Genomic DNA, 14953 nt, shown 5'->3' with positions numbered 1-14953 from the left:
TCATGTTTTGGTCTCATCAGCAATTCCTAGAATTTTTTAAGAGGCTTTTAGAAGTGCTTATGTGAAAAGGAAGCAGTGTAGCCACATGGAGCACACATCAAGGCATCAGCCATAGTTCCTGTCTTTAATAGAAGGTGTCCCAAGATGCATCACAGTGTTACAACTGTATTTTTAATGGGTTCCACACTACAACAGGGATCCATCACCAGACAGGAGCTGGGAGCCACTACTGTGTGCATGCCTGCAAAGTGGCCGTTCACTTGCAGAAGTGTCGTCATGGGCATAACTATCTTCATGTGTGATATTACCAATAGCAACAAAGTGCATTTGCTGTGTCTGCTGAAAGTGTTAAAATTGAGCAATAGCAACAGCCTTGTAGGCACTGCAGATTTCCCTGCGGCCCTTGTTACTGAGGATGCGTGGAGGAGATAGGTGAGTTTTCATTGCGCTCGGTTCAACAGTCCTGCTATAGAACACAACTCTGCAAATTAGTCCATTTATTTTGATAAGAATCTGTCACATAAAGGAACAATTCCACCTTTCATACTTTTCAAGATGAAAAGACACAGCAGGGTGTAAACTCCTCTGTCAGCATGTCTGCATAAATTTGGGTAACTCAGATAGGAGAAAAAATGTGTGTGCCATTTCATCCCAAGGAGAATGTACCTGGCAGTGATTTAACTTCTCTGTTAAGTCCTTTTTTTTAATATCAGAAAGTGCCATGTCCTAAATGAGATAAAGAGTCTTCTGATTTTAGAAAACAACATTTTTAGGGCACTCATCAGTAGTTTATGACTTCGTATTTGTGGCTCTTAGCTCAGTGACATTCAGAAGATAGTGATGATAATCTTTACAGCTCAAAGGATCTCCTTCCCTTGGAAAATCCCAGTGAGTGGTGGATGTTGCTACCACAGTGGTATCCTCTGTTTCCAAAAGCTAAATCATTCAGGCATCTTAAAGGTAGGATGAAATCCTGCTTCACCTTTTGCATTGATGTAGTGGTCTGAAAGGAAACCCCTCATCACTGAGACTGGCCAAGTACCTCACCTGCCAGAGCAGACCCTCTTAGTTACTCAAGTTACAAATAACACAGCACACAAGAGGAAAGAGGCATAAAATAAAAAATGTTAACAAATATACGGTCAACAATTTGATATGCAGACAACTGAATTACGATCATTCTAGAGGTAGATGTAGAGAAATAAAAAGAGAACCACACTTTTATCCACATATACTTCAGATTGGTTCCAGGAAGTACAGTATCTGTCTTGTTCTTATCCGTAAGCAAACTGGGAATTTGGTTACTCTGCCTCATGGCCAAGCTCTACTTGTTGCCCAGATGTGCTGTACTGAGGTTTACGTTTATGAAACAGATTAGATTAAGGCACACATTTCCTCGTCTATCCTAATGCTGTCTCACCAAGTTTCAAATACTGCTTGCCTTCTACACCAGGGACCCCAAGAATTTATTGACTGTCCATAAAGAAGCAGTTTAGTCATCCTTTGGATGCTTTGGAAACATGAATGGCTTTTGGCTGTGGAAAGCACAATCAGATCCCATCTAGATGGTCAAGAAAGTCTGTGAATAACTGTCCTGGTATTTATATTATATAATCTACATAAATTTATATTATATAATCTACATAATTATTATATAATCTACATTAAAATTACCAAGCAACATGTCAGACTGATGGTCAGCTGTTGTGAAGAGCATTTCATGTACTTAAACTTACACTGCACATAAATCTGCAGTGTCATTGCCAAACTTTACACCTGAAAATTAATAAGGTGGAAGCTGGCTGAGGGAGAGCTGACACAGCAGAAATGAGCCACTCTGGGATGGTGATGTGATCACAGCTTCAGATTTTGCCTTTGAAAGACAGTACAGAGGCTGGTATTTCACTATATTAGAGCTGAATATTTTCCCACCAGCTTCTACCAGGGATCTTTCTTATTAATCTGATTTTGTTAAAAATATGGGCAGACTTTTACATAGATGTAAGTAACATTATATCTGTTCCTTGCTCAACTGAGTACTGTAATTAGTAATCACCACACTGGGATCGGTTTACTTAGCCTCTTCATACTTCAGCTTTCAAAATGCAACAGCAGGCTGACACTCATGACCAGGCAGAAGAACTATTGAATCCTATATTGCCCTGTGCTGAAATGAAAAGTTTCTCCTCTGTAAAAATAAAAACACTAAACAGAAAGGTCATTTCCTGCAGACTGTCGGCAAAGGATTTTAGGATAAAATTTTAGGATAAAATTTTAGGACTCTGCAAATAAAGTAATCTCTCTCCCACTCAAAACAATGACCAATTAATAAACCCATTACAGTACTCACTGAAGGGCTTGTTTTGCACTATTGCGTAGGCAATGTGGATATCACTGAGAAATGTAAATTCTCTTCCTTATGACTCAACACCAAAGAGTGCATGCAGTCACATCAACCCTCTTCCAAGATGGCTTACAAAGACTAGAGACCCTCCTTTCACCCATGCCTGGTGGCTTCATTCCGAGGTCCTGACAAATCCACTCTGAATGATAAATTCAGATCAAATTCCTAAACCAAGGAATTAGCAGAATCAAAAATGAAAGCACATGATTTCATGTGATGAAGTGATGAAGACATCACTGAAGGTAGGTTTGTTTTCACAGTAATGTACTCCCAAGTTTCTTATGTCAAAGCATTCTGGTATCTTGAGCCAAAACAGGGATGTAAGAGACTTCAGGAACAGCCACACAGCACTAAGACACTCTGAACACCTGCTCTGACATCTCTTAATCCCACCTTCTTTTCAGCCTTGCAGCAAAGAAGACTTTACGACCTTCTTAGACAGTGTGCTCTGGTGTTTAGTGAACCTTGAAGAAGGAAAGATTTGTTTTTCTAATGTTTTTTATCTGCAAATGAAGCCAGTGATTCCTTGTCCTCATCCCAGTGGAAATAGAAAACAATTAATTTCTGTTCTCTTCCTAATAATTTTTTCACACTAAATGGTGTGAGTCCCCATTCAATTTTAGTCAACAGGGAGAAGAAAAAAAAAAAGAAAAAGAAAAGAAAAAAAGGCAATTGATTGAGCTTTTCTTCGTGCATTCTGTGTTTTACAAACATGTTTCCACTTATGGATTTTACTGCCAAGGTGTTCATCTCACATTTTCAAAGTTCTTTTAAAAGCATCGCGCCCCGTATCGATAAAACTTCCATCACATGGAACAAAATTATTGTCTCGTGAATCTCAAATGGTTTTCCTTTAAATAAAGTCAAAGATAACTTTTTTACATGTAAAAAATATTATCATTAACTTATTCCCTATCCACCTTGAAGATCCTCATAGCCCCCAAAAGAGCTTATTTACCTCTTGCTTCTTGCTTACCTCTTATTCCTTGGTATGAATTCCTTTCGTTCGATTTCCTCTCAAAGTCCATTACTGCACATTTGTCTACACTGCATTTCATTCACTGACATCCTGAAATTTCTGACCATTTAAATTCTAATCTTGCTCTGCAGAGGATTTGAAATCCTCCTCCATTCAGACTCACGTGCGCATTCTGCAGCATTCACACCAAAAGGAAATAGCCCCAGGGTGAATCTTTGACGCCATCTCACTTAAAACATCCTCCTGAGAATTGATCATTGGAGACAACTCTCTACATGTACAGTTTCAACCATTTGAAGATATATTTCCATTATCTTCCTCTAGGCAATATTCTCTTCATTTTCCTGTCAGAATACTTAGTGCAATAGTACTAAAAACTTACTAAATCCAGGAGAAAGATACAAAAATATTTACAAAGATAAATATCAGGTCTCCTTCTCATTAGGCCAGTTTCTTTTCAAAGTGAGAAATTATTGACTTGAAATTATTTGATTTTCATAAATCAGTATCAGGAAAAACGTTTATTCATTTATCTTTTGAGACAGTGATTAATCTGATGGACATTAAGTTCTGTAGGTCTTTTTCTTGAAGAAACGGTTGCTATGTGTGTCCTGTCTGTTATTCTTGGACCATCTCATCTACATTCATTCTTTAAATGAATAGGTCACAAATTGCTTTGACTTGGCTTGAAAATGATCAATTTCTCCATGCTTCTCCAGCTTGAATAAATTTAATAGAATAAAATGATATTTAATAACAGCCATTCCCTCTCTTGTTGGAGTGCATAAAGAGGAGGAAGAACAGCTGTTTGTGAGGGTGGACAGTGATAGGACAAGGGGGAATGGTTTGAAACTGAGACAGGGGAGGTTCAGGTTGGATCTGAGGAGGAAGTTTTTCCCCCAGAGGGTGGTGACGCACTGGCACAGGTTGCCCAAGGAGGCTGTGGATGCCCCATCCCTGCAGGCATTCAAGGCCAGGCTGGATGTGGCTCTGGGCAGCCTGGGCTGCTGGTTGGTGACCCTGCACACAGCAGGGGGTTGGGATGGATGAGCACTGTGGGCCTTTGCAACACAGGCCGTGCTGTGATTCTGTGGTTCTATGATTAATATGTTATTTCTCTCTTGTGGGTTCTTTCTCCTCAAACGTATTTAATATATCTTGCTGTAATTTTGTTTTGAAAACTGAGACAGCAAAATCCATCCACAGTTCTACCTTCACTGTAGCTTCCCTTACCTGCTCCCTTAACCTCACGAATAATAGACTTATACTGTCATTTGTCTTCTCTCATCTCAGGTAGTCATAGGCTGATGCTCATCTGTCAAATAAAGTATTGCTGTATTTAATTCATGCCATGTTAGCGCTGGAGAAACTTGACAGTTTTGACCCAAAGCCAAAGACCTTTAAACCTTCCTAGAACTGGGCACTGAATGTAACTCCACTGTCAGTTTTGTGAGTGACACCAGTGATGGAACTGAATACAATTTCACAGAGAGACTGTGGTGTCCAAAACATCAGAAATATCAGGAAAATGTTGGTCTGTGTCCAATCCAAAAAAAACAAACAAAAGTAGAATTCTTATCCTTTGTGGAAATGAGGAGTAGATGTAACACAACTTATGCACTGGTGGATACTGTTGCTTCTTCCTTTCACACACATTTTTATTAGCCAGCAATGTGACCCTTTGGCCAAGAAGGCAAATAAGATCCTAACCTGGCACTCTGAAATTCAGATATTAATCACTACAAAAATATGGTAGAAGTGCAACTGTGAACATAACCTTTTAGATGGGAAGAGAAGTGAGACCTGGGAATAAGCAGGAAAAAATCACTGCTATCACAAATTTTTGAAAGAGATGTTAGAACATTCCTTCCCTTACAGCCCCGCTGAAAAATGCCAGTTCATTCTAACTTCAGCTGTTTCTGCTAAAGGGCTTCTGATAAATTTCCACTGTAAAGATTTCAGAATGATCTACAACATCTGTTTTAACACTCCCAACAATTTGGCTTTTTCTCTATTTGACTTCACCAATCCCTTTTAGCTCCTGCAGTTATTATCTCTGAGTACCCTCAAGCAACAGGCCCATGGAGAGGCCTATGGAAGAAGGATGAAAATCTCACCTACCGTTGTGCTTTTAGAAGGTCTGAGCAAATTGATTTCTAAAAGGAAGAAAAAATCCCCGTTTCTCCTCTCATAGAGTGGACAATGAGACTCAACTATTTGTTATGTCGCTGGCAAATTAGCACATACATCTTGTACAGCCAGCCAGCGAGCAGGCACGTATCTGTGTACACGTGGTCAAGGGGAGATGTCAGAAGTGGGATGGTTGAAGGGAATATTCACACAGGAACCTCCAGGAACAGAGGACACATGCATCAGATGGCAGTTGAGATGGCAGTTGCCGTGAAAATCATTGTTCTTGAAAATCAGGTTTACATTTTGCTGACCTCGGCCATGAAATTATACTGGCTGAGTGCTGGAACCAAGAAAAAACAAGCCTGTTTTTGTTCAGCAAGTAGTGAAGTCTTGAATCTTCTCGTAGTGGGAGGTTTTGGTGATCAGAAGTACGATGGAATTTAAAATTGGATTTGAAAGATGGATAAGGGTAATTCAGTGCCTCCAAACATGGTGTTGCAAATACAGCCTGTGGTTCTGGCAGGCCTCTTAGCTGAATGCCAGTATTTTGGACTCTGAATTGGGAAAGAATTTCTCTATATATGCCCTGCTTCCACCATCCTTTTCTTTAACAATATAAAGTCCCTACACTTTGTCAGATCCAGAGGTAGAACAATGCTTGGCTTGACACAGAGTGGCTAATGTCATCTTAAAGAAAGAAAAGGAATGTGTTCCCAATGTGAGCTCTGTAGTTTCATGATTTCCTTTTGTCTTAGATCCCAGCCGGGTTCCTGGGACAGCAAGGACGAGAAGGGGAACTGCAGTAGAAAAAAACTTCTCTACTGAATGTGATTCTTCTGCCCCCAGTGGGTGAGACAGGGAGGTGGGTGGAAGGACAGCAGCTGTAGAAGCAGAAATCCAGTGCTCAGCTTCCCTCATAAGAGAAGGAGAAGAGAAAGTTGGGGTCCCTAAAACTGGAAGAGAAGGGGCAAGAACCTTGTTATGACCATTTGGGATCTGAACACGTTTTATGACATAACGTCATATATTACAGGGCTCTTAATCGGGAATGTTTGAAAATGGACCATCCAAAATCAGTCATGAGATGGAGATGGGGAAAGCACAGACACCTGAGGAAGATGTTTGTGCACTGCTGTCCCCAAAAGAGAATATACAGTTCATATGCCATTCAGTTAATCCATGCCAGGGTGTGGGCACTGACTGTGGTGCAAAGTCCACATCCCACAGGGTATGTCCACTGTTGCTTTAAGCATAATATAAAATCACGGCCAAGTTGTTGAAGCTCTGCTCAGCCCAAGGAGACCATTCTTTCTGCTTGACAGTCCAAATGTGACAGTGTGCAAGACAGCTGTGCTTTGGGAGTTTGAACTGACTCATGCCTAACTCACCAGGGAATCCAAGATCCCTCCTGAACCAGGATGCCAATTCATACGAGAGCAGTATTTCTGCACAGGCATTTTGCTAACTGCAGCATTTCTGTACTACCATATGTTTATCTTTCACTGGGGACACTGATTTGCAGTAAAGCAAGTAACATTCTCAGAACTTGACAGTTTATGCTGTAATTTCCCTTTACTAGAATGGCAGTCAGGAGCCTGTTTTGGGCAGCTGCATGAATCCAGACAATTTAGATTAGAGGACAAACTCAACAGCCTTTTTTTTCACTACTATGCATTTCATTATTTACAAAAATCCTTGTCATATTTCTGGCTTATTATGAGAAAATTACATCCTGCTATGTTGTATGCAGTTCTGCCTGAGAGAGTGGAGAGGCAAAAACAGGGACAGAAACACTTGTTATCTTCTACTTCTTTCTGTACTCAATAATGCGTAGTATAGGTACAATATATGCATACTATATGTAAGCATAATATGCTTTCTTGTGCATGTATAACAGAAGAATATGTACGCAGTATGTGTATTTTATAATATGTATGTATTCCACATATACTACCTATGAATTTGTATGTGTGTATATTGAATATTTATAACAAGTTGAATATTTCCAGTAAGCTTACTTTCAAATTTACCATTCTGTCCCTAAGTTTAATTGCTGTAGAATTCCTGGACTGTGGCTATGATGAGTAAGATGACGGTAAATGCATTCTGAGCCTCCACTTCTAGTAAAAAGCCTCACTCCTAAAAATAGCTCTCAGGACTCAACATAAAATAAGAACCTTTGGAGCAGCCTGGCAGCCTGGGCTGGTATCAATGTGGAGGTTGGTGGCCCTGCCTGTGGTGGGGGTTGGATTTTGGTGATCCTGGAGGTCCCTTCCAACCCAACCATGCTGTGATTCTGTGAGAGATATGGATTTGAAGGGCAAACTAATCAGTGGATAAGGAATTGGTTGTAAGGTTGCAGCCAGAGGGTTGTGGTCAATGGCTCTATGTCCAGGTGGAGGCCAGTGATGAGCGCTGTCTCCCATGGGTTCATCTTGGCACCAACACCCTTTAACATTTTTATCAATGCTGATGTCAGCAAGCTGAGCAATGCAATTGATACAGCAGAAGGAAGGGGTGCCATCCAGAGGGATCTTGATAAACTCGAAAGGTGGGCTCCTGTGAATCTCATGAAGTTCAACAAAGCAAAGTACAAGGTTTTGCACTTGGGTCAGGGTAATCCCAAGTATACATACAAACTGGGACAAATGCTCCTCGAGAGCAGCCCTGCTGAGAAGGACATAGGTGTCGTGGTAGATGAAAAACTTAACATGAGCTAGCAGTGTATGTCTGCAGCCTGGGAAACCTGGAAAACCAGCAGTAGATAGTGACATTGCAAGAGGAAATAATGGTTTTAACCTGAAGGAAGGAAGATTTAGATTAAATGTCTGAGGGAAATTTTCTATTTCCCTCAGGGTGGTAATGTGCTAGAACAGGTAGCCTAGAGAGATTGTGGATGCTCCACCCCTGGAGGCGTTCAAGGCCAGGCTGGATGGGGCTCTGGGCAGCCTGATGTGGTGCTTGATCTAGCATTTGGTGACCCTGCCTGCAGCAGGGGGCTGTAACCTGGAAATCCTTGCAGTCCCTTCCCACACAAGCCATTCGATGATTATGAGCTCAACGTAATGTTTACCGTCATCCTATATTGGCACTTCAGAACTGTCCATTAAGATCACTGAGTGTCTCTGAGATGATATTTCACCATTTCATTGCACGGATGATGAGCATAGGGATTTTCAGGCTTTTTATTTATTTACATCCAGAGGATGAAAATGTGGGATCTCTTTTATCTATGCATATGTATATGCTTTGTTTTCTCATTTCAGGTCATGGAACCAAAGGAGTATTTGAACTTCTTTCAGGATGGCGTCGAACAAGAGAGAATCTTCCATTCAAAGACAGAGTAGCAGATGCCTACTCAGATGTCATGGTGTCCTATACAATGACAAGCTCCTTGTATTTCATAGCCTTTGGCATGGGCGCAAGCCCTTTCACTAACATTGAAGCTGTAAAAGTCTTTTGCCAGAACATGTGTGTCTCCATCCTGTTGAACTACTTCTATATCTTCTCATTCTTTGGCTCCTGCCTGGTCTTTGCTGGCCAGTTGGAGCAGAACCGTTATCACAGCATCTTCTGCTGTAAAATCCCTTCAGCAGAGTACCTGGACCGAAAGCCTGTGTGGTTTCAGACCATGATGAATGATGGCCATCAACATTCTTCTCATCATGAGACCAACCCGTACCAGCATCACTTTATCCAGCATTTCCTCCGGGAGCATTATAATGAGTGGATTACCAACATCTACGTCAAGCCTTTTGTGGTGATACTGTATCTCATCTATGCCTCTTTCTCCTTTATGGGGTGCTTACAGATTAATGATGGAGCCAACATTATTAACCTTCTTGCCAGTGAGTCTCCAAGCGTCTCCTACGCCCTCATTCAGCAAAAGTACTTCAGCAACTACAGCCCGGTGATAGGATTCTATATTTATGAACCTCTGGAGTACTGGAATGGCACTGTGCAAGAAGATCTAAAAACACTGAGCCAAGGGTTCAACACAGTGTCCTGGATCGAGCAGTATTACCAGTTCCTTCGAGTGGGTAACATCAGTGCAACTAACAAAAGTGACTTTATCAGTATCCTCCAGAGCTCCTTTTTAAAAAAGCCAGAATTCCAGCACTTCAAAAATGACATCATATTCTCTAAAGCTGGAGATGAGAACAACATAATAGCTTCTCGCTTGTACCTGGTGGCCAGGACTAGTGAAAACACACAGAGGGAGGCAGTGGAATTACTGGAGAAACTGAGACCACTCTCTCTTATACAGAGCATCAAGTTCATAGTGTTCAATCCCACCTTTGTTTTCATGGACCACTATGGTTTATCAGTAACTATGCCTGTCCTGATTTCTGGTTTTGGCATCCTGCTGGTGTTAATACTGACCTTTTTCCTGGTTATCCATCCTCTGGGAAACTTCTGGTTAATTCTCAGCGTCACCTCAATAGAGCTGGGCGTCCTTGGCTTGATGACCTTGTGGAATGTAGACATGGATTGCATTTCTATACTGTGCCTTATCTACACCTTGAATTTTGCCATAGATCACTGTGCACCCCTGCTTTATACATTTGTACTAGCTACCGAGCACACCCGAACTCAATGTATAAAGAACTCCCTCCAAGAGCATGGGACAGCCATTTTGCAGAACGTTTCTTCCTTTCTTATTGGGTTGGTCCCCCTTCTCTTTGTGCCTTCAAACTTGACCTTCACACTGTTCAAATGCTTGCTGCTTGCCGGCAGTTGCACACTTCTGCACTGTTTTGTTATTTTGCCCGTCTTTCTAACCTTTTTCCCACCTTCCAAAAAGCACCACAAAAAAAAGAAACGAGCCAAAAGGAAGGAACGAGAAGAGATTGAATGCATAGAGATTCAGGAGAATCCTGATCACGTGACAGCAGTCTGAAAGGCTCAGAACAAGAAAAAAAAAGATAATATTTTCTCTTTTTAAAAAAGCGTTGCACAGAGATGCAGGGAAAATAGAGCAAAGATCTCAGCTGCTTGTGCTGGCCAGGTCTGACAAGGCAAAGAAGATCAAGAAGGGGTATTCATGACACATCAAGGTGCAAACTTTTTTTAACAAAGAATAATGAAAGCGAAAACAGCCACAGATATTTACTTTGAATTCTCATTCTCCACCAGGGAAGAGTTTATTGGCCATTAAATGTTCCTGAATATCAAACTGTAGCTCTAATGGGAATTACTTGGTCTGTCATATTTAAGGCTGAAGCAAAGGTGGGAAAAAAAATTACCTTTAAGTAAACAGTAGGGGAAAAAGAGAATGCTTTGATAAAATTGGCCAGAGCAAAACAGAACGTAACAAAACAAAGCAAAACAAAGTGAGAAATGGGAACAAATCCTAAAAATGCTGTGGTATTTTTCCTTGTTTTCTTGAGCAAGTTGTTTAAGATAAAACCTATGCACTTGGGAAGTAGGTGTTTGAATCAGCCTAAGCCAAAGTACTTCCCAATTTCAGTATGCCGTGTGTATCTATAGCACCACAGCTACAGTTAATGTGAATTTAGATGGCAAAGCTGTACTGCCAAGGGAGAAAAATCCTGTTCATATAGGGGAAGAAATTGCAATAGGTCATTTGGAAATGTAACGTATAGTCTCTTTAAAAGTGACAGATGACATTTATCCCACGAGGCCACAGCTGGTAGTTATCTCCATACCTACACTCTGGCATTTCTGAATTGCAAAATTCCCCTTGAATTAACAGATGCCACGAAACCAACCCAGGCCATTACCACTGCAGCAATGCTTGCGGTTCCTGCAGTGTAACACTTCTGAATCCTCATTTATCAGTGTCGACATGAAATACTGAATATTAATCAAGCTGGTGCTTTAAATGTAATGATGGATTGCATATCACAGACATAATGTGATTGTGTTACAGCTGAGTCAGCTCTGGAGCACCCGCACAGTACTATTATTATGTAATTGGTCCAACAGACAAAGGGATATGTTTGCTGATCCCTGCTATGTGCTGCAGGAAGTGGGATTTTCCCCTTCTTTGAGCAAAATGTCAGTCAAACATTTGCTACGTTAAATCAACAAATAACAACGGTTACAAAAAAACCTTTTAGGGTTTGCATGGGACTGAAGGAACTCCCAGTTGCAAAAAGACAGATCAGTCCCACAAGGGAAGGGGAGGGAAGGGAGGAATGTCTATACTATTATTCCTAAATATTTGAGTGCTGATTGTCTGCAATACAAAGCTTTGTTCTGGCAGTAGAAATCTCACAAAAGAATGTGGTAAATCCTCAGTTACTACATGATGATGGAAACTGTACTGTAAAGAATGATGAATGATGAATGACTTTCTCTGCTTTGTAAGCTACACAGTTTAGTAACCCAAGAGAAGGGATGAAAACTAATCTAGCCATTTCAGTTTGCTCTCGGCCCAGTCCTCCACTGGAGCTTGCCATGTCCATCTTCCCTTCCAGTATTTTAAAAGGGCTTGCTTTCTACTCTCTGGAATATGGTACAGCATCACCTACATGAGCAGCGTCTTCCTAAATATATAGTATCCGTGAGGACACTATGTAAAGATATCACTATATAGAGTGTTTATGACTACTTTGTATTACCTGTGGGTACATTTAAAGATGTCTGGAAGCTATTCGCCTTCCACAATGTGTACACGTGTTTGTTTGTGGATGGTTCACTGAGTTGCAGAGTCTGCTGATGAGGGTTTGTACATACCGTTCACTAAAAATCTCTGCAAGTTGATTCTTTGTTCTGTGGCATCTCCCACCTCTTTCTACTGTTTTGTGGTTGGGGAGATCCAGAGGAAATTCACCTGCAGCACAAAAAGCCATTGCAGATGTAATGCTCATCAGCTGCTTCTAAGATATGCAGTTTTTCCTCTTCTTTGTCTTTTCTGTATTTTGCCATTACCATTTGCCAAAAAAAAATGACCTCTGTGTTATAAGAGTGGTCAAAGTTCTTGATTGTTCAAGGGACTTTTTGTGTGCATCAAGTTTTAGAGAAAGATATGTTTTCTAGACTGGTAAAACTTCCTAAGTTTGAATCCAGATCTAAACTTCAGGTGTAACTAGGTCAACGTTATTGCTTTGACACAAGACATTGAAAGAGTCAGCTGCAAAACTAAGATCTAGATAGTTCAGTAGATTTAGGAGCAGGGGATGTTTTAATGTTGAGATATGGCTCACATGTGTCCCTTGTTGGGAAGTATTTACTGACTTTGATCTGCATCTCAAAGACATTGTGCAATATCCGTCCTTTCTGGGTTCTGAATATCAAGTTTTCTGTAGCTCTTCTAAGGTTTCCTCCACTATCCATCCAAAACCTGACAATTGTAGCACAACTGTGAGCCCTGGGTATCACTTCTGGAGATGTTCTTTTTCTCACCTGCCCCATACATAACAATGGCCTTTTCTGGTACCATACAGATGTATCCCAAGGATCTCTGTCATGTATTGTATTGAAGGAAGTAGCATTTTCCAAAGCCATCAAAGCAGGGATTCATCTCATCTAACTTTGGATGCTGACAATGAAGATGATATTATTATCTGAGCTTCTTTTGTGGTCATAATAGAGTGACAGGCAGCTCTGACCCATTTTACAGCTGTGCATGAATCACACCTCTAAAATGCCTGTTTCTACCCATTGGTGATAAAGGAAGCTCAGGGTGTTTAGTTCAGGCACATCAGCAATGCCAGCTCATCCAAGTTTGGTGAGATTAACCCCACTTAAAGTGTTCAAATACCAAGTGAAAGAGAACAGAAAAAGGCCTTACAGTCTTGCCTCCCAAGCGTCTATTTTAAGGATAATTCCCTGGTGTAACTCAGCTCAAAGCGTGTGACTGGATATGAGGCCTTTATGCAGAACAGAGCTTATAAATTTGTTGCTGGAATTCCCCTGGTAGGGACTGGTGAGCCAAGGAATCAGCTGTCAGTGCTGATGGCATGCTCAAATGTGGTGGTCTCAATATCAAGCTTGTGCAGTAGCGCTTGTATACAACAGACACAAAATATGCAGAATACACTCTTTAGAAAGGAGATTTTGATTCTGAAGGTAATGCAGGAGTGCAGTGCAAAACAAACCACACCTTTCACTGATGCCATTTTGTTACTTTATTTATCAGTCCTTTTGCAGGAAAGAACATTGCCACTGCTACTTCTGCAGATATATCAGTCCCTATGGACCCAGAAAAACTTCTCAAGAGAAAAAAAAGAGATCATTTTCTTCTGTAATTCAGTCATATGGGAACAGTTTTGGGGCAGAGAGACCATACTTATTAATGTCTTCCCATTCTTTTTATTCTTCTTTCAATGTTTTTGAATAATTTCTATCCTCATCTGCACCCACATAGCACCTGTTTACTGAACTGGAGCTGCATAAGCAACTGTGAAGACAGGACACGGTGCACATACCCAAACAGGCTGACACTCTGATCCAAGCTAGGTATTGAATCTTCATTATAAACTTCTTACCAGTTACAGTAGGTCCCCTGGGATATTGCACATATTCCATTAATGTCTGTTTCTAGACACAGTCTAAATAAGCTGGTAAGGACCCTGTGTGTGTTTTCCTACTTGGTTTGATTTCATTCCCTTGATACTGTCTAAATTCATTGTTGAGACAACTCTGCTGAAGTCAACAGATTTATTGCCACTATATCACGATATATTTGGCTTTGCATGCTTTATAGCCAGTGAGAAATGAAACCACAACAAATGGACCTCTTCATTGTTGATATGCTTGTGGAATATATCTGCCTGCACTGTACAGCCACTGTTGCATGCTGCATTCAGGAAGCTGAAGTGGAGGTGTCCTGTGTAATTTTTTCCATTACACTTTTCCATGCAAGTAGTTCTAACTGTAACTAATTTACTCCTCTGTCTTTTTTGTAAGAGTGAGGACTTCACCTCTGTAGTCCAGGGGTGTCCAACTTCAAGGAAGTTTCATAGATCTATTGCCTAACAAAGCAACATATTTTTATGATCAGGATAGGAATATGTGCATGGCACCTTGCATGTATAATTTAAAGAGACTGTCTTCTAGACAGTCATTCTCAGCTTTTTATTTCAGAAGATTCCTAAGTGGGATGGATGTAACTTGCCATGCTAATATATTTCTGAGATAACTTAAGCAACTTTAGGTTCAAATTTTTCTTCAGTGAGATGGAAAGATTGGGGGAAAAGAAATGTGAAGGAAAATAATTGTATAATCAGTGTTCCCCTTTTCCCCAGAAGGCTCTTACTTTTCTGCTCTTAATTAAGTCACACTGAGTACTGACTCTAGCTTAATTAAGATTTATTGCAATGGAATTATTCCATATTTCACTATGACAACAGCTTGGCTTATTGTCTTTATGGAAGCACCATGCTAAGTCTCCTTGATTATTATTTTTTTGCAATTATAAACTTTAATAAGTTCTTTTTCATTGCAACACTAGGTATTTGAGTACCTCA

At 40.6% G+C, this 14953-nt stretch overlaps 1 protein-coding gene across 4 annotated transcripts in view; it reads left to right on the top strand.

Moving 5' to 3' along the window:
- The window catches only part of PTCHD4 (patched domain containing 4), a 75663-nt gene extending 61163 nt beyond the window's left edge, over positions 1 to 14500 (top strand). For 3 of the 4 annotated variants that reach the window (XM_015859940.3, XM_085542332.1, XM_085542331.1), the window contains one exon: positions 8783 to 10564. In XM_015859940.3, the coding sequence (XP_015715426.1) occupies positions 8783 to 10416 (1634 nt within the window). In that variant the 3' untranslated portion in view covers positions 10417 to 10564. Of the gene's footprint in view, positions 1 to 8782 lie in introns of all 4 variants that reach the window. The other variant, XM_015859941.3, reaches the window with a different exon arrangement.
- Positions 14501 to 14953: the final 453 nt, after the last annotated feature.

The sequence above is a fragment of the Coturnix japonica genome, chromosome 3 (assembly GCF_054131305.1).
Source record: "Coturnix japonica strain WE chromosome 3, WE-NBRP24, whole genome shotgun sequence".
NCBI classification, from domain to species: Eukaryota; Metazoa; Chordata; class Aves; order Galliformes; family Phasianidae; genus Coturnix; species Coturnix japonica.
This window is presented reverse-complemented; position numbering and strand designations above follow the sequence as displayed.